Source organism: Microcaecilia unicolor, chromosome 5, assembly GCF_901765095.1.
Source record: "Microcaecilia unicolor chromosome 5, aMicUni1.1, whole genome shotgun sequence".
In the NCBI taxonomy this organism is placed as follows: domain Eukaryota; kingdom Metazoa; phylum Chordata; class Amphibia; order Gymnophiona; family Siphonopidae; genus Microcaecilia; species Microcaecilia unicolor.
Genome location: NC_044035.1, coordinates 56586040 through 56612885, shown reverse-complemented (window position 1 = coordinate 56612885; position 26846 = coordinate 56586040). Strand labels below are relative to the sequence as shown.

Sequence of the window (26846 nt, the reverse complement as noted above, 5' to 3'; positions counted from 1 at the left end):
CCTGTCCCCATATTTTTTATGTCGGAGACCACTTACCAATTTTGTAGCCGCCCCCTGGACCGACTCCATCCTATTTATATCTTTCCTTAGGTGCGGTCTCCAGAATTGCACGCAGTACTCTAAATGGGGCCTCACCAGAGACTTATACAGGGAAACTATCACCTTGTTTTTCCTGCTGGTCATCCCTCTCCTTATGCACCCAAGCATCCTTCTGGCTTTGACTGTTGCCTTTTCTGTTTGGCCACCTTAAGGTCATCAGACACAATCACCCCCAAGTCCCACTCTTCTTTTGTACACAGAAGCACTTTACCCCTGATATGGTATCATGCCCTTGGATTCTTGTAACCCAAGTGTATGACCTTGCATTTCTTAACATTAAATTTTAGTTGCCAATTATTGGACCATTCTTCAAGTTTTGCCAGATCTTTCCTCATGTCATCCACACCCTCTAGGGTGTCCACCCTGTTACAGAGTTTGGTATCATCCACAAAGAGACAAACCTTACCAGACAGCCCTTCCATAATATCACTCACAAAGATGTTAAAAGAGCTGGCACAAGGACCGATCCCTGTGGTACACAATTATTTAATAAACATAAACATAATGGATTTTAAAATTTCCTTCTGATTAGTGGTAAGTGAAATATGGCAGACACATAGGTCCTCCTTATTGTTTTCATTGATTACACTTTTAATTACATTAGTTATTCTCCAGGTACACCTTTATCATAGTCCCAACCTCCCTCTAACTATCTCAGCTTCTTAGAAAAAGAGTCTACCTTCTTCTCCAGGTCATTACTATGCCATCTTTTCCAAAACAGGAAAGAAACCAAAGCTTTTGTTCCCTATACTTAAGTAGAGACGGAAGATTTATGCCTTAACAGCAGATCTCAGATAATCAACTATTTCTTCTCACTATCCCCTCCATTCTTCTTCTTCAGTTCTGTGAATGAGATTGCAAGTAACATAGAGGCATATTTTCAAAGCACTTTGGGAGGCTAAGTGCTTTGAAAATGAGCCTCATAGTAACATAGTAGATGATGGCAGAAAAAGACCTGCATGGTCCATCCAGTCTGTCCAAGACAAACTCATATGTGTATACCTTACCTTGAATTTGTACCTGTCCTTTTCAGGGCACAGACCATATAAGTCTGCCCAGCAGTATTTCCCGCCTCCCAACCACCAGTCCCGCCTCCCATCAGCGGCTCTGGTACAGACCGTATAAGTCTGCCCTCCCCTATCCTCGTCTCCCAACCACCACCCCCTCTTCCCCCCAACTGCTCCGTCACCCAATTTCAGCTAAGCTTCTGAGGATCCATTCCTTCTGCACAGGATTCCTCTATGCATATCCCACACATGTTTGAACTCCGTTACCGTTTTCATCTCCACCACCTCCCGCGGGAGGGCATTCCAAGCGTCTACCACCCTCTCCGTGAAAAAATACTTCCTGACATCTTTCCTGAGTCTGCCCCCCTTCAATCTCATTTCATGTCCTCTCGTTCTACCGCCTTCACATCTCCGGAAAAGATTCGTTTGCGGATTAATACCTTTCAAATATTTGAACGTCTGTATCATATCACCCCTGTTCCTCCTTTCCTCCAGGGTATACATGTTCAGGTCAGCAAGCCTCTCTTCATACGTCTTGGAACGTAAATCCCATACCATCCTCGTAGCTTTTCTTTGCACCGCTTCCATTTTTTTAACATCCTTCGCAAGATACGGCCTCCAAAACTGAACACAATACTCCAGGTGGGGCCTCACCAACGTCTTATACAGGGGCATTAAAACCTCCTTTCTTCTGCTGGTCACTCCTCTCTCTATACAGCCTAGCAATCTTCTAGCTACGGCCACCGCCTTGTCGCACTGTTTCGTCGCCTTCAGGTCCTCAGATACTATCACCCCAAGATCCCTCTCCCCTTCCGTGCCTATCAGACTCTCCCCGCCTAACACATACATCTCCCTTGGATTTCTACTCCCTAAGTGCATCACTTTGCATTTCTTCGCATTGAATTTTAATTGCCAAACATTAGACCATTCTTTTAGCTTCTTCAGATCTTTTTTCATGTTTTCCACTCCCTCCGGGGTGTCCACTCTGTTGGAAATCTTGGTGTCATCCACAAAAAGGCAAACTTTACTTTGTAACCCTTCGGCAATGTCACTCACAAATATATTGAACAGAATCGGCCCCAGCACCGATCCCTGAGGCACTCCACTACTCACCTTTCCATTCTCCGAGCGAACTCCATTCACCACCACCCTCTGGCGTCTGTCCGTCAACCATTTCCTAATCCAGTTCACCACTTCGGGTCCTATCTTCAGGCCATCTAGTTTATTTAAGAGCCTCCTGTGGGGAACCGTGTCAAAAGCCTTGCTGAAATCTAAGTAGATGACGTCCATAGCACGTCCTTGATTTAATTCTCCTGTCACCCAGTCAAAGAATTCAATGAGATTCGTTTGGCACGATTTCCCTTTGGTGAAACCATTTTGTCTCGGATCTTGCAACTTATTGGCTTCCAGGAAATTCACTATCCTTTCCTTCAGCATGGCTTCCATTACTTTTCCAATAACCGAAGTGAGGCTTACCGGCCTGTAGTTTCCAGCTTCTTCCCTATCCCCACTTTTGTGAAGAGGGACCACCTCCACCGTTCTCCAATCCCTCGGAACCTCTCCCGTCTCCAAGGATTTATTAAACAAGTCTTTAAGAGGACCCGCCAGAACCTCTCTGAGCTCCCTCAGTATTCTGGGGTGGATCCCGTCCGGCCCCATGGCTTTGTCCACCTTTAGCTTTCCAATCTAACAGATAAAGATACAAGTACTCCATGACATCCTCATCACAAGAAGAATCCCAAGATTACCCTCAATTCACCCCATTCCAGGTTGCCTACACCACTGGCGCCTTGTCAGCTCCTAGGGTATCTTAAAATGCCTCATTCTGATACCTTCCAACCTTCATGAACAAGAGTATCTAGTATTCTTATATAAGGACAGCTTGCTTTTCATCACACAGTATCAGTCAGAAGCCCTTACCTGTCCTCAAGAGAACAATTGAGCCTTTTCAGAACCTGCAGTTTCTTATTCATTTTCAAGGAGCACCCTACACCCTACATCTTGCCAGGTATTTGTGACCTGGATTGGCCACTGTTGGAAACAGGATGCTGGGCTTGAAGGACCTTTGGTCTGTCCCAGTATGGCAATACTTATGTACTTATGTAACCAACATCAGTTTCTTGAAGAAAGAGACAGAAATAAAGAAAGAACTGTTCTTCCAGAAAGCAAAACTCATAATATAGCCATGAGGGTTTTACATCACACTCACAAATATCACCATGCAACCCTTTTACTTTTCCAGTACCACTGATATTCCTTCACATTTAGGATCCAATTAAAAAATCCTAACTTTGACGCATAAGGCCTTTTACATTGAAACTTCTTTGTATCTCACCTCACTGATTACCCCACATACCCTTTCATGTATATTTCAATCAGTGCGCAATCACCATCTGTTGATCCCTCAATTCAAGGCATCCACACGTTGGAATACCTTGCACTTATACTTCAAGCCCTGGCATTTGACAGGCTTTAGATGTGCATTGTAATCACTAGGGCAGATCTTTTTTCACTGTTTAACTTATTACCTTGTTTACCTTCTTCCTACTTTCAGGCTGTCCTATCAAGATTGGAGTTTTTTTCCGAGTTCCTGTTTTATTTAATTGTAAACTGCTTTGATATTTTAGTATGATGGGCATTATAGCAGGTTCTTGCAATAAAACAAACATGGTTCAGATTCATGCCATTCAATCAGGCCTCAGTGTTACAGCCTCACCACATTTATAAATACTAGACCATTGCACAGTGGCTGTTCATGCCGTTCCCTTATCTGTTGAAAGCGAGGTATGCTCAGTAGTGTCTCAATTTCTACTTACCTCAACACTTCTGATCTTTTCTTCAAATTCCCTCCTCCCCACCTGCACTTCTTTCATAATGGTAATCACATAACACCAACTTACTTGTTGGTGTATTCTTTGCAACTTAGACATCAATTGCCCCTACTTACATATGCCTCAAACTGTCCACGGTGAGATCAGTTTGATAATCATTATTTACAGAGCTTTTGGTCAAACCACAATCTTCATATAAAGATATGGACCTGTACTAATCATTGGTTTCAGGAATACAGTTCTGCTATGAATAAGCAGATGTTCCTCTCAGCTTCAGGGTCAAGTCTCATCACCCACTGTAATAACAATGGCACTCTAAATGCCTGCTTCAGTAGATTCTCTGCAAAACAGCTATGTATATCATTATTTGAACCAAGCCTCAAGAAAGGAACTAAGGACAATGCCTTTGATCAACTGGTACTAACCTATATATGCCATCAGTTAATATCTCTCACAAATGACTATGCTCTCTCAAAAATAACTACACATGCTGGTCAAAAGATTAAGACAATATGAAAAAAAGAGCAGTCCTTAACTTGGGAATCATCCACTTGTGTACCTTACTCAGTCCTGCTTGTCAACAGAAAAACAATATTGCTTACTTGTAACAAATGTTTTCCATAGCAGGATTACTAAACATACAATTGCACCCATCTCTAAAGTTGTCTCACTGTTTTGAGCTTACATAAGTTCATAAATACATACGTATTGCTGTACAGGAACAACATCAAGCCCACTAACCTGCTTCCAACAGTAGCCAATCAGATCACAAATACCTGGCAAGATCCCAAAAGGCAAATTAGATTTCAAGATGAAATAAGCAGTGGATTTTCCCCATGTTCACCTTAATAATGGTTTATACACTTTTCTTTTAGGAAATTATCCAACCTTTTTTGAACTCTGCTAAGCTGTTTTTACCACTTTCTCTGGCAACAAATTCCAGAGTTTAATTGCACATTGAGCAAAGAAATATTGTTTTTTCTTATTTGTTCTAAATATACTACTTGCTAATTTCATTGTGTGCCTCCTAGTCCTTGTACTTTTGGAAAGAGTAAACAAGCAATTCACATACAGTGGGGGAAATAAGTATTTGATCCCTTGCTGATTTTGTAAGTTTGCCCACTGACAAAGACATGAGCAGCCCATAATTGAAGGGTAGGTTATTGGTAACAGTGAGAGATAGCACATCACAAATTAAATCCGGAAAATCACATTGTGGAAAGTATATGAATTTATTTGCATTCTGCAGAGGGAAATAAGTATTTGATCCCCCACCAACCAGTAAGAGATCTGGCCCCTACAGACCAGGTAGATGCTCCAAATCAACTCGTTACCTGCATGACAGACAGCTGTCGGCAATGGTCACCTGTATGAAAGACACCTGTCCTCAGACTCAGTGAATCAGTCAGACTCTAACCTCTAAAAAATGGCCAAGAGCAAGGAGCTGTCTAAGGATGTCAGGGACAAGATCATACACCTGCACAAGGCTGGAATGGGCTACAAAACCATCAGTAAGACGCTGGGCGAGAAGGAGACAACTGTTGGTGCCATAGTAAGAAAATGGAAGAAGTACAAAATGACTGTCAATCGACAAAGATCTGGGGCTCCACGCAAAATCTCACCTCGTGGGGTATCCTTGATCATGAGGAAGGTTAGAAATCAGCCTACAACTACAAGGGGGGAACTTGTCAATGATCTCAAGGCAGCTGGGACCACTGTCACCACGAAAACCATTGGTAACACATTACGACATAACGGATTGCAATCCTGCAGTGCCCGCAAGGTCCCCCTGCTCCGGAAGGCACATGTGACGGCCCGTCTGAAGTTTGCCAGTGAACACCTGGATGATGCCGAGAGTGATTGGGAGAAGGTGCTGTGGTCAGATGAGACAAAAATTGAGCTCTTTGGCATGAACTCAACTCGCCGTGTTTGGAGGAAGAGAAATGCTGCCTATGACCCAAAGAACACCGTCCCCACTGTCAAGCATGGAGGTGGAAATGTTATGTTTTGGGGGTGTTTCTCTGCTAAGGGCACAGGACTACTTCACCGCATCAATGGGAGAATGGATGGGGCCATGTACCGTACAATTCTGAGTGACAACCTCCTTCCCTCCGCCAGGGCCTTAAAAATGGGTCGTGGCTGGGTCTTCCAGCACGACAATGACCCAAAACATACAGCCAAGGCAACAAAGGAGTGGCTCAGGAAGAAGCACATTAGGGTCATGGAGTGGCCTAGCCAGTCACCAGACCTTAATCCCATTGAAAACTTATGGAGGGAGCTGAAGCTGCGAGTTGCCAAGCGACAGCCCAGAACTCTTAATGATTTAGAGATGATCTGCAAAGAGGAGTGGACCAAAATTCCTCCTGACATGTGTGCAAACCTCATCATCAACTACAGAAGACGTCTGACCGCTGTGCTTGCCAACAAGGGTTTTGCCACCAAGTATTAGGTCTTGTTTGCCAGAGGGATCAAATACTTATTTCCCTCTGCAGAATGCAAATAAATTCATATACTTTCCACAATGTGATTTTCCGGATTTAATTTGTGATGTGCTATCTCTCACTGTTACCAATAACCTACCCTTCAATTATGGGCTGCTCATGTCTTTGTCAGTGGGCAAACTTACAAAATCAGCAAGGGATCAAATACTTATTTCCCCCACTGTATATCCAGAGGTGTGCTGGAGCCGGTTGTTGATTTATGTCCAATTTATGTCCATTTTTGCAAGCCAGTTTTGATTTATGTCCAATTTTGCGAGCTGGTTGTTGCTCTAATCAGCTAGGGCAGGAACGATCCTCATACGCTTCTGCCCATGCAGTTTCCACTCTCCTCCATACTGAAAGCGACTGCCGTATGTTTCAGCAGCAGTCTCACGAGATTGCCACGGGAAATTGCAGCAGTCTCATGAGATAGCTGCAGGAGCTCACGGGCAGACATTTTCAATAGTACGGACTACAGAGGAGAGTGGAGACTGCATGGGCAGGAGTGTATAAGGATCATTCCTGCCCCAGATGACCACTGGACCACCAGGGCTGTATAAGGTAGGAGCGGAGGGCTGTGTAAGGTGGGAGCAAGGAGAAGGAGGAGGTTTGAAAAACATGCTGCGCGAGGGAGAGGACAAGCTGCGTGGATGAGTGAGTTAGAAGGGGACAAGCTGTATGGATGACAGGGAGGGAAGGGGACAAGTTGCATGGGTGAGAGGGAAAGACTAGGACAAGATGTGTGGATGAGAGGGACAGAACTTAAGGGAGAAGAGAGGGAAACATGCCATATACAGAGGGAAGGGAAAAAGGGAGAAATGCAGCATATAGAAGGGGATGCAGAGGGGGGTATGCATGCTGCTCATGAATGGGAGGGAAAGGAAAGGGGGATATGCTGCTCATGGTTGGGTTTTGTTTTTTTTTAAATATATTGCTCATGTATATTTACTTTTTTGGAAATATATATCTTTTCTTATTTTGTACTTAGCAGATTATGGAAGAAAATGCATTTGTTACTTTTAAGCGAATGCTACATACCTGTAGAAGGTATTCTCTGAGGACAGCAGGCTGATTGTTCTCACTGATGGGTGACATCCACGGCACCCCCCTCCAATCGGAATCTTCACTAGCAAAGACGTTTGCTAGCCCTCGCGTGCCCATGCGCACCGCGCATGCGCGACTGTCTTCCCGCCCGAACCAGCTCGTGATCGTCAGTCCCGTATGTAGCAAGACAAAGACAAGGGAAGACACAACTCCAAAGGGGAGGCGGGCGGGTTCGTGAGAACAATCAGCCTGCTGTCCTCGGAGAATACCTTCTACAGGTATGTAGCATTCGATTTCTCCGAGGACAAGCAGGCTGCTTGTTCTCACTGATGGGGTATCCCTAGCCCCCAGGCTCACTCAAAACAACAAACATGGTCAATTGGGCCTCGCAACTGCGAGGACATAACTGAGATTGACCTAACAACTTATCCAACTAACTAAGAGTGTAGCCTGGAACAGAATAAAAAATGGGCCTAGGGGGGTGGAGTTGGATTCTAAACCCCAAACAGATACTTAAGCACCGACTGCCCGAACCGACTGTCGTGTCGGATATCCTGCTGCAGGCAGTAATGAGATGTGAATGTGTGAACAGATGACCATGTCGCAGCTTTGCAGATCTCTTCAATAGTGGCTGACTTCAAGTGGGCCACTGACGCTGCCATGGCTCTAACATTGTGAGCCGTGACATGACCCTCAAGAGCCAGCCCAGCCTGGGCGTAAGTGAAGAAAATGCAGTCTGCTAGCCAATTTGATAAGGTGCGTTTCCCCACAGCCACTCCCCTCCTGTTGGGATCAAAAGAAACAAACATTTGGGCGCACTGTCTGTTGGGCTGTGTCCACTCCAGATAGAAGGCCAATGCTCTTTTGCAGTCCAATGTGTGCAGCTGATGTTCAGCAGGGCAGGAATGCGGACGAGGAAAGAATGTTGGCAAGACAACTGACTGGTTCAGATGGAACTCCAACACCACCTTCGGCAAGAACTTAGGGTGAGTGCGGAGGACTACTCTATTATGATAAAATTTGGTGTAGGGAGCATGGGCTACCAGGGCCTGAAGCTCACTGACTCTACGAGCTGAAGTTACTGCCACCAAGAAAATGACCTTCCAGGTCAAGTACTTCAGATGGCATAAATTCAGTGGCTCAAAAGGAGGTTTCATCAGCTGGGTGAGAACGACATTGAGATCCCATGACACTGTAGGAGGTTTGATGGGGGGCTCTGACAAAAGCAAACCTCTCATAAAGCGAACAACTAAAGGCTGTCCCGAGATCGGCTTACCTTCCACACGGTAATGGTATGCACTGATTGCGCTAAGGTGAACCCTTACAGAGTTGGCCTTGAGACCAGACTCAGACAAGTGCAGAAGGGAGTCAAGCAGGGTCTGTGTAGGACAGGAGCGAGGATCTAAGGCCTTGCTGTCACACCAGAATGCAAACCTCCTCCATAAAAAGAAGTAACTCCACTTAGTGGAATCTTTTCTGGAAGCAAGCAAGACACGGGAGACACCCTTCGAGAGACCCAAAGAGGCAAAGTCTACGCTCTCAACATCCAGGCCGTGAGAGCCAGAGACTGGAGGTTGGGATGCAGAAGCGCCCCTTCGTCCTGTGTGATGAGGGTCGGAAAACACTCCAATCTCCATGGTTCTTCGGAGGACAACTCCAGAAGAAGAGGGAACCAGATCTGACGCGACCAAAAAGGAGCAATCAGAATCATGGTGCCTCGGTCTTGCTTGAGTTTCAACAAAGTCTTCCCCACCAGAGGTATGGGAGGATAAGCATACAGCAGGCCTTCCCCCCAATCCAGGAGGAAGGCATCCGATGTCAGTCGGCCGTGGGCCTGAAGTCTGGAACAGAACTGAGGGACCTTGTGGTTGGCTCGAGATGCGAAGAGATCTATCAAGGGGGTGCCCCACACCTGGAAGATCCGGCACACTACTCTGGAGTTGAGCGACCACTCGTGAGGTTGCATAATCCTGCTCAACCTGTCGGCCAGACTGTTGTTTACGCCTGCCAGATATGTGGCTTGGAGAAACATGTAACGGCGAGCCCACAGCCACATGCTGACGGCTTCCTGACACAGGGGGCGAGATCAGGTGCCCCCTGCTTGTTGATGTAATACATGGCAACCTGGTTGTCTGTCTGAATTTGGATAATTTGGTGGGACAGCCGATCGCTGAAAGCCTTCAGAGCGTTCCAGACTGCTCGTAACTCCAAGAGATTGATCTGTAGACCTTGTTCCTGGAGGGACCAGCTTCCCTGGGTGTGAAGCCCATCGACATGAGCTCCCCACCCCAGGAGAGACGCATCCGTAGTCAGTACCTTTTGCGGCTGAGGAATTTGGAAAGGGCGTCCCAGAGTCAAATTGGACCAAATCGTCCACCAGTGCAGGGATTCGAGAAAACTCGTGGACAGGTGGATCACATCCTCTAGATCCCCAGCAACCTGAAACCACTGGGAAGCTAGGGTCCATTGAGCAGATTGCATGCGAAGATGAGCCATGGGAGTTCCATGAACTGTGGAGGCCATGTGGCCGAGCAATCTCAACATCTGCCGAGCTGTGATCTGCTGGGACACTCGCACCCGGGAGACGAGGGACAACAGATTGTTGGGCCTTGTCTCCGGAAGATAGGCACGAGCCGTCCAAGAATCCAGCAGAGCTCCTATGAATTCAAGTCTCTTTACTGGGAGAAGATGGGAATTTGGATGATTTATCACAAACCCCAGTAGCTCCAGGAGTCGAATAGTCACCTGCATGGACTGTAGAGCTCCTGCCTTGGATGTGTTCTTCACCAGCCAATCGTCGAGATAAGGGAACACGTGCACTCCAAGTCTGCGGAGCGCTGCTGCTACCACAGCCAGACACTTTGTGAACACCCTGGGCGCGGAGGCGAGCCCAAAGTGTAGTACACAGTACTGGAAGTGACGCATTCCCAGACGGAATCGGAGATACTGTCTGTGAGCTGGCAGTATCGGAATATGCGTGTAAGCATCCTTTAAGTCCAGAGAGCATAGCCAATCTTTTTCCTGAATCATGGGAAGAAGGGTGCCCAGGGAAAGCATCCTGAACTTTTCCTTGACCAGATATTTGTTCAGGGTCCTTAGGTCTAGGATGGGATGCATCCCCCCTGTTTTCTTTTCCACAAGGAAGTACCTGGAATAGAATCCCAGCCTCTCTTGCCCCGGTGGCACGGGCTCGACCGCATTGGCGCTGAGAAGGGCGGAGAGTTCCTCTGCAAGTACCTGCTTGTGCTGGAAGCTGAAAGACTGAGCTCCCTGTGGGCAATTTGGAGGCATGGAGGCCAAATTGAGGGCGTATCCTTGCCGGACTATTTCAAGAACCCAACGGTCGGAGGTTATAAGAGGCCACCTTTGGTGAAAAACTTTCAACCTCCCCCCGACCGGCAGATCGTCCGGCACTGACACTTTGATATCAGCTATGCTCTGCTGGAGCCAGTCAAAAGCTCGCCCCCTGCTTTTGCTGGGGAGCTGTAGGGCCTTGCTGAGGCGCACGCTGCTGACGAGAGCGAGCGCGCTGGGGCTTAGCCTGGGCCGCAGGCTGGCGAGAGGGAGGATTGTACCTACGCTTACCAGACCAGAAGAGTAGGGAACAGCCCTCCTTCCCCCATAAAAACGTCTACCTGATGAGGTAGATGCTGAAGGCTGCCGGCGGGAGAATTTGTCGAAAGCATTATCCCGCTGGTGGAACTGTTCTACCACCTGTTCGACCTTTTCCCCAAAAATGTTTTCCGCTCGGCAAGGGGAGTCCGCAATCCACTGCTGGATCCTATTCTCCAGGTCAGAGGCACGCAGCCATGAGAGTCTGCGCATCACCACACCTTGAGCAGCGGCCCTGGACGCAACATCGAAGGTATCAAATACCCCTCTGGCCAGGAATTTCCTACATGCCTTCAGCTGCCTGACCACCTCCTGAAACGGCTTGGCTTGCTCAGAAGGGAGCTTGTCCACCAAGTCCGCCAGCTTCCGCACATTGTTCCGCATATGGATGCTCGTGTAGAGCTGGTATGATTGAATCTTGGCCACGAGCATGGAAGAATGATAGGCCTTCCTCCCAAAGGAGTCTAAGGTTCTGGGGTCTTTGCCCGGGGGCGCCGAAGCATGCTCCCTAGAACTCTTAGCCTTCTTCAGGGCCAGATCCACCACACCAGAGTTGTGAGGCAACTGAGTGCGCATCAGCTCTGGGTCCCCATGGATCCGATACTGGGATTCTATCTTCTTGGGAATGTGGGGATTAGTTAGTGGCTTTGTCCAGTTCGCCAGCAATGTCTTTTTTAGGACATGATGCATGGGTACTGTGGACGCTTCCTTAGGTGGAGAAGGATAGTCTAAGAGCTCAAACATCTCAGCCCTTGGCTCATCCTCCGCGACCACCGGGAAGGGGATGGCCGTAGACATCTCCCGGACAAAGGCCGAGAAAGACAGACTCTCGGGAGGAGAAAGCTGCCTTTCAGGGAAGGGAGTGGGGTCAGAAGGAAGGCCATCAGACTCCTCGTCAGAAAAATATCTGATGTCCTCCTCCGCCTCCCACGAGGCCTCATCATCGGTATCAGACACAAGTTCACGAACCTGTGTCTGAAGCCACGCCCGTTCCGACTCCATGGAAACACGGCCATGGTGGGAGCGTCGAGAGGTGGACTCCCTGGCCGGCAGCGGCGAAGCCCCCTCCCCCGACGTCGTTGGGGAGTCCACCTGGGAGGCAGCCGAAGCCGGTACTGCAAGCGGTACCGGTACCGGGGACCTCACCCCGGGCAAAGGGCCAGCCGTCGCCTCACTCGACGGCACCGGGGGCGCAAGCACCCCCGGTACCGAAGGAGAAGGGCGTAACAGCTCTTCCAGGATGCCCGGAAGAACGGTCCGGAGACTCTCGTGCAGAGCGGCTGTGGAGAAAGACTGAGAAGCCGGTGCAGGCGTCGAGGTCAGAATCTGTTCCAGGTGCGGAGGCAGTACCGGGCTGTCCGGGGTAGAGCGCACTGACACTTCCTGGATGGAGGGTGAGCGGTCCTCCCGGTGCCGATGCCTGCTGGGTGTCGACTCCCTCGGCGACCCAGAGCTCCCGGTACCAAGTCGGGAAGGTGACCGGTGACGATGCTTCTTCGACTTCTTCGAGCGAAGCATATCACCAGAGCTCCCCGGTACCGATGAGGAGGACGTTGAATCCAGACGTCGCTTCCTCGGGGCCGGGTCCGAAGATGGTTGATCCCGGGGGGGCTGTACCGCAGGAGCCCTCAGAGCAGGAGGAGACCTACCCGAAGGCTCACCGCCACCAGCAAGGGAATGGACAGCCCTCACCTGCACTCCAGACGAAGCACCACCGTCCGATGACATCAGCACCAGCGGGGGTCCCGGTACCACCGACGCCCACGCACTCTTCCGAAGTCTCGGTACCGTCGATGCAGGAGGAATATGCCTCGATGCCGTCGACGCCGATGCACTCGACGAATCCCGAGATGCTGTTGCCGTCGAAGCACCGGAGAACAGAACGTTCCACTGGGCCAATCTCGCTACCCGAGTCCTCTTCTGCAAAAGAGCACAAAGACTACAGGCCTGCGGGCGGTGCCCAGCCCCCAGACACTGAAGACACGAAGCGTGCCTATCAGTGAGCGAGATTACCCGGGCGCACTGGGTGCACTTCTTGAAGCCGCTGGAAGGCTTCGATGACATGGGCGGAAAAATCGCGCTGGCAAAATCAAAATTCGCGATGATGACAATAGGCACCGAAAAAAAAAGGGAGAAAACCCCGTACGGGCGGCCAACAAGGCCGCTACCGAAAGCGAAAGGACACGCTGGGAAAAAGCTAGAAATACGGGAAAAAAGGGGAATCCTCTTTTTTTTTTTTTCTTAAACAACACACAGAAAAAGTAGAAAAAGTAGAAAAACGCAAAAGACGCGCGAGGTCTTCTGAGGGGCACGAAATGGCAGCAAAACATGACCGTCCCGAGCACGGACAAAAGAAGACTGACGAACACGAGCCGGTTCGGGCGGGAAGACGGTCACGCATGCGCGGTGCGCATGGGCGCGCGAGGGCTAGCAAACGTCTTTGCTAGTGAAGATTACGATTGGAGGGGGGTGCCGTGGACGTCACCCATCAGTAAAAACAATCAGCCTGCTTGTCCTCGGAGAACCAGTATTTTCACTGCATATATAATCTGGCTTTCTTAGGGGGTCTCCAATTTTTGTCTGCATGTTTCTTGTGGCCCCCTATTTTGAATCAGTTGAGGGTCTGTCCATGTTCTGCACGTGTGACTGAAGTGAAGGATTCTGCTGGCATGTAGTGTCCGTGTAGGAATGTGTAATCGTCCAGCTTGTTCCAGTTTCCCCATAATGGGTAACTGGTATAGAGGGTGAGAAATAGTCTAACAGTAAATTATCTGACAGATTTAATGTCAATTTATTGTGTAAAGAATTAGCAAATTGGCATAAATAGCAAAACATAGATTGGCTACAGATACAATGAAGATACATACCTGTAGCAGGTATTCTCTGAGGACAGCAGGCTGATTATTCTCACAACTGGGTCGTCGTCCGCGACAGCCCAGGAGACCGTGAAACGTTTTTAGAACAATCCACGCATGCGCGAACGGCTTCCCGCTCATGATGCGAGTGTGCCCTTCCTCAGTTAAATAAAAAGCAAAACAGAGAACTGAAAACAACTCCAAAGGGGAGGAGGGTGGGTTTGTAAGAATAATCAGCCTGCTGTCCTCAGAGAATACCTGCTACAGATATGTATCTTCATTATCTCCGAGGACAAGCAGGCTGGATTATTCTCACAACTGGGGTATCCCTAGCCTCCCCCCCCCCCCCCCCCGGCTCACTCAAAACAAAGAACATTGGTCAATTGGGCCTCGCAACAGCGAGGACATAACATAGATTGACCTAAAAAGAAACACAACTACATGAGAGTGCAGCCTGGAACAGAACAAAAATGGGCCTAGGAGGGTGGAGTTGGATTCTAAACCCCGAACAGATTCTGCAGCACCGACTGCCCAAACCGACTGTTGCATCGGGTATCCTGCTGAAGGCAGTAGTGAGATGTGAATATATGGCCTGACGACCACGTTGCAGCCTTGCAAATCTCTTCAATGGAGGCTGACTTTAAGTGAGCCACCGACGCAGCCATGGCTCTTAACATTATGAGCCATCACAGGGCCTTCTAGAGTCAGCCCAGCTTGGGCATAAGTGAAGGATATGCAATCTGCTAGCCAACTGGAGATTGTGCGTTTTCCGATGGCGACACCCCTCCTGTTAGGGTCAAAAGAAACAAACAATTGGGCGGACTGTCTATAGGGCTTTGTCCGTGCCACGTAAAAGGCCAATGCTCTCTTACAGTACAAGGTGTGCAACTTGTCCTCACCAGGGCGGGTAAATGGACGGGGAAAAAATGTTGGCAAGACAATTGACTGGTTCAGATGGAACTCCGACACCACCTTCGGCAAGAACTTAGGGTAAGTGTGGAGGACTACTCTGTTATGATGAAACTTGAGGTGTGTCACGGTTGTACCCAGGTTCCTGGCTCACAGTCGCCACGGTCCTCGGTGGTTAGACCTGGGGAATGCGGTGAATTGATGGTTTACCGTTTCCCATGTTCCAGAAGATATGCTGGTCCGGTCCAGATCTTCCAGCCCACCAGATTGTTTTGGGAGTTTTTTGAAACTAAGTAGTACCCGTACCTGTGTCTGTGCCAGAGCCGGTGGTGGGAGGCAGGAGTGGTGGTTGGGAGGCAGGGATAGTGCTGGGCAGACTATACGGTCTGTGCCCTGAAGAGCACAGGTACAAATCAAAGTAGGGTATACTCAAAAAGTAGCACATATGAGTTGTCTTGTTGGGCAGACTGGATGGACCGTGCAGGTCTTTTTCTGCCGTCATCTACTATGTTACTATGTTACCTGGTGAACTCCCTTGTGGGCTGCCTTTATTAACCACCTGGGAAGGTTCCTAGTTGCCTTGCAACAGAGGTCCTCAAAGGAGTTTCCTGTGGTGAGAGTTTGTTGCACTGCTGCTGTGATATTTGCTGATTCTGGCTTTGACCCTGCTCGTCCCTCGGTTTATTCTTCTGTCTGCTGCCCGCCCTGACCCGGCTTGTTTTCTGATTTATTCTGCTGCCTGCCTGGAACCCCGGTGTGTTTCTGGAAGTTTCTTGCTGTTCGCCAGCCAACTGCTGTTTCCTGCAGTTCTGCCTTCCAGCCCTGTCTGGTAAGTCCTGTCGGCCACCTGCACTCTGGAGCTCAACTCTTGAGGAATGGTGGCTAAGCACAGGTGAAGCTTCGGCTGAGTTCCTGTCCTGTCTGCTCCAGCTTGAGTTGCCTTGGCTGCAGACTCCGCCTAGAAATTCCAGTCCTGGATTTGCTGATACGCCTGTGTTGCTTTGTCTGTGTTTGGATGATTCTCCTGCCACTGCCGCCCCGCGGCCGTGGCCCAAGGGCTCACTAACCCCGAAGATCCGTGGGAGACGTGACAAGGTGCATGCACTACCAAGGCTTGGAGCTCATTAACTCTACGAGCTGAAGTAACAGCCACCAAGAAAATGACCTTCCAGGTCAAGTACTTCAGATAGCATGAATTCAGTGGCTCAAAAGGAGTTTTCATCAGCTAGGTGAGAACGACGTTGAGATCCCATGACACTGGTGGAGGTTTGACAGGGGTCTTTGACAAAAGCAAACCTCTCATGAAACAAACAACTAAAGGCTGTCCAGAGATAGGCTGACCTTCTACACACTGATGGTAAGCACTGATTGCACTAAGGTGAACCCATACTGAGTTGGTCTTGAGACCAGACTCTGACAACTGTAGAAGGTATTCAAACAGGGTCTGTGTAGGACAAGAAAAAGGATCTATGGCCAGAAAGGAGCAAAGAGGCTCATAGTTCCCCGGTCTTGCTTGAGCTTCAGCAAAGTCTTCCCTACTAGAGGTATGGGAGGATACGCATAAAGGCCTGTCCCCCAATGAAGGAGAAAAGCATCTGACGCTAGTCTGTCGTGGGCCTGAAGTCTGGAACAGAATTGAGAGACTTTGTGATTGGTCTGAGTGGCAAAAAGGTCCACCGAGGGGGTGCCCCATGCTCGGAAGATCTTGCGGGTTACTCCCATGTTCAGTGACCACTCGTGAAGTTGCATGATCCTGCTCAACCTGTCAGCCAGACTGTTTACACCTGCCAGATACGTGGCCTGGAGAAACATGCCATGGTGGTGGGCCCAAAGCCACATCCGGATGGCTTCCTGACACAGACAGCGAGATCCAGTGATCTCCTGCTTGTTGGTGTAATACATTGCAACCTGATTGTCTATCTGAATTAAAATAATTTGATTGGACAGCTCTCTGAAAACCTTGAGAGCGTTCCAGATCGCTCGTAATTCCAGGAGGTTGATCTGAAGAACCTTTTCCTGAAGTCATGTAGATGGACTTCCTTGAGTGTGAAGTCCATCTACATGAGCACCCCACCCCAGGAGGGATGCATCCATCATCAGCACTTTTTGTGGCTGAGGAATTTGGAATGGACGTCCCAAGGTCAAATTCGATCGAATCGTCCACCACTGAAGGGAATTCCGAAAGTCGGTGGACAGTTGGATCACATCCTCTAGATTCCCCGCAGCTTGACACCACTGGGAAGCTAGGGTCCATTGAGCTGATCTCATGTGTAGACGTGCCATGGGAGTTACATGAACAGTGGAAGCCATGTGCCCTAAAAGTCTCAACGTCTGCCGAGCTGTGATCTGTTGAGATGCTCGAGCCAAGGACACTAGGGCGAGAAGATTGTCCGCCCTTGCCTGGGGAAGATAAGCTTGAGACGTCCGTGTGTCCAACAGAGTTCCAATGAACTCCAAGTTTTGAACTGGGACAAGACTGGACTTGGGATAATTGATTAGAAACCCGAGTAGCTCTAGCAGTCGAATAGTCATAAGCATGGACTGTAGAGCGCCTGCCTCCGAGGTGCTCTTCACCAGCCAATCGTCGAGATAAGGGAACACATGCACTCCCAGTCTGCATAGCGATGCTGCGACAACAGCTAGGCACTTTGTGAAAACCCTGGGCACAGACGCCAGACCAAAAAGGGCAGTACACAGTACTGAAAGTGCTGAGTTCCCAACCGAAACCAGAGATACTTCCTGTGAGCTGGGAGTATCGAGATGCGAGTATAAGCATCCTTTAAGTTCAGAGAGCATAGCCAATCGTTTTCCTGAATCATGGGAAGAAGGGTGCCCAGGGAAACCATCCTGAACTTTTCTTGGACTAGGAATTTGTTCAGGGCCCTTAGGTCTAGGATGGGACGCATCCCCCCTGCTTTCTTTTGCACAAGGAGGTACCTGGAATAGAATCCCAGCCCTTCTTCCCCTCGTGGAACGGGTCAACCGCATTGGCCTTTAGAAGAGTGGAGAGTTCCTCTGCAAGTACCTGCTTGTGTTGGGAGCTGAAAGACTGAGCTCCCGAAGGGCAATTTGGAGGCCTGGATTTCAGATTGAGAGTGTACCCCAACCGGAGTATATGAAGAACCCACCTGTCGGAGGTTATAAGAGACTACCTTTGGTGAAAAAATATCAACCTCCCTCCGACTGGCAAGCCGTCCTGCATGGACACTTTTTCTGAGGCTATGCTGCACTGGAGCCAGTCAAAAGCCCGTCCCTTGCTTTTGCTGGGGAGCCTTTCCTCAGCTGAGAGGTGCCCAGCTCTACCACCGGCTGCCTTTCAGGTGCTGTGGAGGACTTGCAGCTCATCTGCATATCCTTACAGCCTTCTCCGGGGTGACACCCAGGTCCACTCCGATCCACTCAGGGCCTCCGCTCTAGGTGCCCAGCGCTCCCACCAGGTACTGTGGAGGACTTGCAGCCCTTCTGCATTTCCTCACAGCTGTATCCGGGGTGACTCCAGTTCCACCCCGATCTTCCCAGGGCCTTCGCTCCAAGTGCACAGAGTTTCCAGGTGCTTTTTGGCTAGGATCAGGCAACCCTCAGGGGGAAGAATGCTGGCTTCGGCCTAACCCCTGGTAAGCCTTTCCTCAGCTGAGAGGTGCCCAGCTCTACCACCGGCTGCCTTTCAGGTGCTGTGGAGGACTTGCAGCTCATCTGCATATCCTTACAGCCTTCTCCGGGGTGACACCCAGGTCCACTCCGATCCACTCAGGGCCTCCGCTCTAGGTGCCCAGCGCTCCCACCAGGTGCTGTGGAGGACTTGCAGCCCTTCTGCATTTCCTCACAGCTGTATCCGGGGTGACTCCAGGTATGTTTTCAAGCATTTTCTAAATCATACTAGTAAAAAAAGGCCCGTTTCTGAGACCAATGAAACGGGCGCTAGTAAGGTATTTGTTTTTTGCAATTAATGTTTTGAAAGGGATATTTAGGATAATTGTGTTGTCATGGTAATGATTAATTTACATTTTTGTGTTGTAATAGTTTTTTTTATTGTTTTTTTTGTTGTATTGGTTGTAATGTTATTTGGTGGCACAGTTGTTGTTTTCTGTGTGTGCAGTGTTCTGTTAGAAATGAAATGGGCAGTGTCACAATTCTCATGTATTTTCAATTATTTATTGTAGTACTCTGTTAGGAGACAGTAAGTCTGACAGTTACATGAAGCAAGTATGTGTGTGTATGACAGTGATGCATGGGAAGGAGTATGTGTCAGAGAGAGATGATGATAGTTTGTGTGTGAAAGTGAGAGAGGGTTGTGTTGACTTGGAGGCTGGGGGTGAGTGTCTGTTTGTGTGATTTTGTGTGTGGGTCTCAGAATGGTTGGGGGGGAGGGGGCGGGGGGGTGAACTGAGCGGGTGTAACGGGGGAGAGAGTGAGTGTCCATGTCTCCATGTTGCAAATCAGTGTTTGTGTGTGTGAGTGTTTTTTTTTGGGGGGGGGGCGGTGGTTGTGTGTGTGAGTGTGAGGCAAAGATCATGTGTGTCACAAAGATATTTTGTTTGTGTGTGTGTGTGGAAGTGATGGGGGGGGCAAAGTTGGAGTGTGTGTGGGGGGAGTATCATCGTGTGTGTGTTTGTTGTGTGAGTAACTTTGGTGGGGAGGGGTGTCTGATGAACTTGGAGGGGTTGGCTGTTGGGTTGTATTGTTTTTGTCTTACAGGTACAGGAGTCTTGCTAGTTTGTGGGGCTTGGGGGGGGGCATAGGTTGGGGAGGGGGCATGTTTGGCAATCTGTGAGCTTGCATCACTGTGTGTGTGACACAGAGAGAGAGAGAGAGAGAGAGAGAGAGTGTGTGTGTGTGTGAAAGTGAGAGAGGGTGGGGCGGACTGGGAGGTTGGATGCTAGTGTCTGTGTTTTTGTGTTATTATGTGTGTGTTTCTCACCAAGGCGGGGGGGGAGGTGATCTGAGAGGGTGTGGCAGGGGGCTTGGAGGGTGGGTCAGGTTTTTTTTTTTTTTTTTTTTTGGGGGGGGGGGGGGGTTGGCCATGTTGTTGCTTGCTCGTATTACTGTGGTGCTGTGGTGTGGGTTTTTTGTTTTGTTTTTGTTGGGGGATGTCTCGTGCTGGCAAAGTGGGATAAAGTGCTGTGTGGCTTTGCGGGTGGTTATTGTTTCTGGGATGATATAGAGAGAGAGATTTGGAGTGTACATCTATCCATGTTCCGCATGAGTGTATGTGTTTGTGTGGGGGGGGGGTGGTTGTGTGTCTGTGTGTGTTAGTGAAAGGTCATGTGTGTCACAGAGCTATATTGTGTGTGTGAGAGGGTGTGTCTGTGTGTGTGTAACAGAGAGAGTTCATGTGTGTAAGTGAGAGAGGGTGGGGTGTACTGGGAGGTTGGGGGCGAGTGTCTGTGGTTTTGTGATATTGTGTGTGTCTCACAATGAAAGGGGGTGGGGCAGGGGGTGGAGAACTGAGAGGGTTGTGGTTTAAGGGGGGGGGGGGGGGGGTTGGGGATGTCCCATGCTGGCAAAGTGGGAGAATGTAGGAGGTGGCATTGAGGGTGGTTATTGTTGCAGGGGTGATATAGAGAGAGAGAGGGAGTGAGTGTGCATGTTTCCTTGTTCCGTGTGTGTTTTTTGTGGTGTTTTGGGGGGGGGGGGGGGGGGGGGGGTTGTGTGTCTGTGTATGAGTGTGAAAGTTCATGTGTGTCACAGAAGTAGTTTGTGTGGCACAGAGTGTGTTTATGTGTGTGTGGTGGACTGGGAGCTTGGGGGCGAACGTCTTTGTTTTTGTGATATTGTGTGTGTCTCACAATGAAAGGGGGGGTTGGTGAACTGAGAGGGTTTTGGTGTAAGAGGGGGAGGAGGGGGATTATGGGGATGTCTCATTTCTGACACAAATTAAATGGGCGCTAACAAGGTTTACCTCGGAGTGTGTATGTTTGTGTATGTGAGACTGACTGTGTGAGAGAGAGAGTGAATGTGCAACTGTGTGTGTGTTACAGAGAGAGAGTGAGACTGGGTGCGAGTGTGTCTGTGAGAGAGAGAGTGTGTGTGTGAGAATGAGTGTGTGTGCCATGCCCCCCCCCCCTCCGAGTTCCAGGGTCCCCCCTCCCTCCGAGTTCCAGGGTGGCCTCACCCTCCCTCCCTCCGTGTTCCAGGGTGGCCCCCTCCCTCCCTCCAAGTTCCAGGTCATCCCATACCTCCCTGTCTCTCTCCAAGTTCCAGGGTCCTTCCTCCCTCCCTCCTCCCTCCCGAGTTTCAGCTCCCTCCCTCCTTCCCAAGTTTCAGGTTCCCCCCTCCCTCTCTCTCTCCTAGTTTTGGGGTCTCCCTCTCTCTCTCCTAGTTTTGGGGTCTTTCTCTCTCTCTCCTAGTTTTGGGGTTTCCCTACCTCCCTCCCTCCCTCCCAGTTTCAGGGTCCCCTTCCCTCCCTCCCAGTTCTTGGTTCGTTGTCTCTCCCTTCCAGTTCCAGCCGCACTCCCTGCAAATTTGTGAAATCATCTTCACACTTACCAAGCAGTGTTAAAAGGCGTGCAGCCTCGGCCCTTCTCTCTCTGTTAGCTCTGGTCCCGCCCTCATTGCAGAAACAGGAAATGAGGGCGGGACCAGAGCTAAAAGAGAGAGAAGGGCCGAGCCTGCAAGCCCGGGGGGCGGTGACCTGGGGGGGCATGGTGTTGCAGCGAGGGCGGGGCCTCGTGCTGCTGTCTTTCGACCTGGGGCACATGGCGTTGCGGCGAGGGCAGCAGGGGCGGGGCCTCATGCTGATGTACTCGGAACTACGTGACGTCAGTTTAGTAACTACAGCCAGAGAGCAGGAATGGCTCAGCCACGCAGTCAGCTTCAGAACTTTGGAGGTGCTTTTTATTATATAGGATATGGGAAGCTTTCAAATAAATTAAAAAGCTGTCCAATAAGTACAAAAATTAAAAAATACATAAATCTTTTGTCCTCCAACTTTTAAGGCACTGCCTATCCAACTGAAACAGCTTTAGACTTGTTACAGATGGACCATGCATAGGCAGTCTCTTATAGAGACTGCTTCTGCATGGGCCATCTGTAACAAGTTTTAGTACACCCAAAACAATAGCAGCTTATTAGAAATAAATCTTCTGCTATTGTTTTGGGTGTACTAAAACTGGCAAGCTCCGCCTACTGGCTTCAGCTCATACAACGGACTAGACAGGCTCACTTCAGTCTCCTGTTTTATCCAACCTCCTTGAGATAAACAATGAAAGAAGACTGAGTCACATAACCTTATTGGCATGACAATTTTACATCGCCACATTTACCAATTAAGATTTAAAAAGACAGAAAAGTACTGGGTGAGAAATCGAAGACTTAGGAAGGGGTGAAGGAGTCTGAAAGCAGTTACTGGCTGGGAGAGAGAATGTTGCTGTAATGAGCTAGAGGAGGCAGAAAGCAGCTATAAGGGGAGGGGAGCTAGCTGATGGGGACAAGCACTGGAAAGGGAGCTGTGGGGAAATGGTCTAGGAATGGATGAAGGGAACTGAAAGGGGTTACTGGCAGAGGGAGAGAATTCTGCTGTGAAGAAACAGACAGGAGATGTAAGGGGGAGAGGGGCTGGGAGTGGAGTTGTAGAGAGAGGAACAGAAAGGTCTAGGAAGGAGTTACCGACATTCTGCTGTGAAGGGTTGGATGAGAGGCTGGGTAATGGGGACAGGCTGCAAGAGGAGCTGTAAGGAGAGGAAGAGGAAGAGGACACTGCCTGGGGAAGAGAATGCTGCTGTGAAAGGCTAGAATAAAACGGAAAGGAACTGTAAGGGGCAGAAGAGCTGGGAGATCAGGACAAGCACTGATAGTGGAACTGTGGAGAGAAGGGGGCTAGGAAAGCGTTAAGGGTTACTGACAGGGTAAGCGAACGGGGAGAAAGGCTGGATAATGAGAACAGAGGCTGGGAGTGGAGTTGTGGGAAGGAATAGAGGAGGCTATGAAAGGGTGAAGGGATATCAATTGGGAGAATGTTGCTGTGAAGAACTTTTAAGTATCTGAAGCTCTAAACAGAAGAAAAGCTGAGTGATGGGGACAGCAACTAGCAATTTAACCAGTCAGTGGCCAGTTAAATCACACTGAATATTGGCTGGAAGATTTATATGCTAGCTGGTCTGGATCAAGGGTGGATAATAGCTGCAATTTTGCCATTCTCCTCCAGCCCTACAGTCACCAGGATAAATAATTTTACCTAAAGGGACATGGGGGAGCAGAGAAAATTGTTGCAGTATGTGACCATGGTAACGAAAGTTTTCCAATGGAGAGGACTTGAGTCTCAAACTGAAAGAGAAATGGACGAGGATATAATGTTCCATTATTCACAAAAAGAAAATCATCCTGCCTGAGCATGGATGCTATGAATGGAAGAGAAATAACTGTGGTACAGATGGGCTGTGGGTTGGAGAGGGTAGGAGAAGAAAAATGAGGTAGGAATGAGTTGGGGTTTGGGGGAGGAAAAGAGACTAGTAGAACACTCCACTTCCTAGGTCTTCTTTTTTGCCATCAGTCCGCCCAGTGCTATGCATTACATCTAAATATGGCCTGCCCAGCTGTGCCCATGACCTCTGCCATACTGTATTTTCCTTTTTACAGACAAAGTAATGTGTGTCCAGTTGAGCAACCCAATCATTTTGAAAAGTTGGCTCCTATAGCAGAAACCATGCAGTTAGCAGTTCTACCGCACAGGGCATTCTGCAATGACCTCTAAAGGGCAGATCAACAGTGATCGCTTACTCACCCTTCTTGAATTCCTCCAGGACAGCGTCCAGGCGTGTATCATTGAACACACAGTGCAAGGGGCGATTGTAAAAGCGAGTGACCGTCTGCAGCTGAGTACAATCATCTGGGTCAACAAAAGCCAAGTCTTTGACAAACAGGATGTCCACGATATTAGCCCGATCCTCGCCCTCGTATACCGGGATGCGGGTATAACCGCTGCGCAAAATTTCGGAGACCGTGCTGAAATCCAGCACAGCATCGGAGCGCAACATGAAGCAATCTCCGAGAGGGGTGAACGCGTCCTCGACCGCTTTAGTGCGCAGTTCCAGCGCTCCCTGAATGATGTTCAATTCTTCCTTTACCAAGTCGTTATACGGATCAGCCGCCCGCAGCATTTCCAGCAATTTCTCCCGCGTGTAAAAGGTGCTGATCTCCTGGCGCAAAACCCAATCAAGCAGCCGACTTAGCGGATAGGATATCGGGAAGGATGCGACCATCAGAAACCGAGTGAGCCAGATGGTGCGAGAAGCGATAGCCAACCCATGCCGCGAGCACACGGAGTAGGGTGCTACCTCCCCGCACAGGAAAACGCAGCCAGTGCATACCGAAATAGGCAGCCAGATCTCACCGCCGTCCCCGGCCGAGGCAGGTAGTAGAAAACAGAGCCAACCAGCGAGCGATGCGTTAGCCAGCGAATTGCACAGCAGCAAGGTGCACAGCAGGTGGCTACCTCGACCTCTTACCCACTGCACCCGGCGAGCATGCTCCTTCTCGACAGCAGAACCGCTATTTTGCAGAACTCTCAACTCCACCGGGTCCAAGGAGAGCAAACTTAGGCGGAGGCCACTAAAGAGGGCCGACATGCCAAGCAAAAGCAGCGCGATCAAGGCTCGCAGCCACACCGGGATGCCTGGTACCACTGCTACCACTTCCAGTACAAAGTGGGCGCCACTGTGATGCTCCCACTGTTTCCCGTCGAAAGCGCAAAGGGAGAAGAGCTTTCCGTTCTCGTCTTTGCGCAGCTCTCGCACTCGCACCTCTGCCACCGCTGACCCCACCGTGGCCTGAGACAGCCGAAGGGGCCCAACTACCTCCACATCATTAGTCCAGGAGCTCTTGTCCACACATGGATTGTGGTTAAAGGCCTTGACGCGCTGCGGCTTCTCAACAAACGCTAACTGTAGGCTGCTGGCGTTCCTGACGGGTTGGGGCAACGGAAGGAAATAAACCCGAAGCAGAAAACGGGCTCCCTCAGTAGCACGCAGGGCACCCCCTTCTAAAGAGACGAGGCCTCCAGCTGTGTCCTCGGGACGGAACCCCAGTAACCAGGATGCTGCGGTCCGCGGCGGCAAAGAGAAGATGAGCAGTAAAACAGCGCCCGTCCCACAGCAAACAGTTTTAGCCTCCGCCATCATCGTGGAGAAAGACCTGACAAGACGCACGTGACACCGCTGCGGCACTGGAACCATAGAACAGAGGGGGAAAGAGAGAGGGAGGGGAAATGACAGCCACGTGACCCTCAATGACAGTTGGAAATTAAGGAGGTCTCGAGACCTTGCTCATCTTCATCTATCCAAATCAAACCTGTGAATTTTGACTAAGCGGGAGATTACTACGCTGATACAAATCTATGAAAATATAGTTAACCATACTGGATTACTGAGTCTCAGTATTGTCAGCTTGCGTTCTGCACAACTGTTTGTCCTTTCCTTGGTGTTTGCAAGTGGAAGGAGCAACGTTGGAATCGTGATGCTAAATTAGGGTCGTCACCACCTCAGAGAAAACATGAAGTGTAGGTGGCTGCCCTGTATGCCTCTTCAGTTAATATTTGACTGAGAAAGGTAATTTTGTATTACCAATGAGAAGGATATATTTGTACATGACAGGTGAAAGGTTAACATCACCAACTTCACAGCCAAAACAAGGCTCGTTTCTTGTCAATATTACAGCTTCCATAGCATCCTATCAGACCACTACAGACCAATGTGTTGTGTTTCTGTCCCTCTACCAGTTGATGGAAACAAAAGAAGAAAATAGTTCTTGTGACCAGCAGCATAGCCACGAATTGGGCCTTCATTTTGGGCTCAAGCCTACCCAAAATCAGTGCATTATAGATGTGGCTGGTGGGGATCCGCAAGCTCCACCATGCTAGCCAAAGTCCTCTCAGCAGAAAGACCCCTTATACCCAGTGCAATCAGCTACAGTGTTCCCAAGCTGCTACCACCCCACCCCTTGCACATGCTTAATTTGTGTGCATGTGCAGACGCTGACCGTGTCAGCAATTCTGGGACACTGATGGCGGCGCACAAGGTCTAAGTGCTTTTTCTGCGGGGAGGAGGTCTTCAGCTGGCAGGACTTATGGATCCCCACTAGCTCGGGTATTTCTTTTTGGTTCTGGTAGTGGTGACGGGTGGCAGGCGGGGGTAAGGATGAGATTAATCTCTGGGTCCACCCTCCTTGGGCTCAGGTCCCCTGCATATCGGCCCTCTGACTACACCACTGCTTGTGACTGGCCCTTAAGTGTATTATGCAGCATAAAATGTTCAGTATTTCCTCCGTCTCTCAAGCAGATGTGTGATGAGCTAACAGCCCTGCTCCTGACCTGGTTTATAACAATTTTCAGTTGAGCTTTTGCGGTATTTTGCGCCTGAGCCAGTTTTATACTTAGACTTGTGAACACCACCCCCCCCCCCCCCCCCCATGGGTGGGTTTTAATGAAGATAAGGAGAGACAAGAAATCTTGGTAAAGTGCTTTTAAATCACAAGCAGGTTTATTCTTTCTAAGTTCATAACTGTCAGTTTGCTTGCCTTAGAAAAAGCTGCCAAGACTGGCTGTTGGCAGTGTTGCCAGATGGAAAAATTTTACCAAACAAAAAGTAGCCCAAAAATAGCACAATATTAATATAAATATTAATATGAATATTAATAATGCTGATATGAATATTGTAATCAGCAGCATAATCATCAGAATCAGTAGCAGCATAATCAGCAGCATAATTATAATCATCAGAATCTGCATAAGCATAATTGGCATCAGCAGCAGCATAATTAGCACAATCAGATCCATAATCAGCAGCATCATCATAATCATAATTAGCACAAATCCATCCACTCACAAAACAAAAGGAGCAAGTTCCCACAAACAATCGCTCGCTTTTGATCTAGGCACAGGAAAAAAAAAGGTTTTACATGCCCTCAGGTTTTAACCTAAATCATGTTTAATGTGGGATATGTTATAAATAAGTAAATAAATAGATTGAAACTCTGAATGTTGAGTAGCTGATTCTCATAACACAATGTCTGTTTTAG

At 49.1% G+C, this 26846-nt stretch overlaps 1 protein-coding gene across 1 annotated transcript in view; it reads right to left on the bottom strand.

Annotated features, from left to right (window-relative positions):
• The window catches only part of CNNM1 (cyclin and CBS domain divalent metal cation transport mediator 1), a 300200-nt gene extending 275251 nt beyond the window's left edge, over positions 1–24949 (bottom strand). Inside the window, exon 1 of the mRNA XM_030204797.1 lies at positions 23557–24949. Coding sequence (XP_030060657.1) covers positions 23557–24949 — 1393 coding nt within the window. The remainder of the gene's footprint in view (positions 1–23556) is intronic.
• Positions 24950–26846: the final 1897 nt, after the last annotated feature.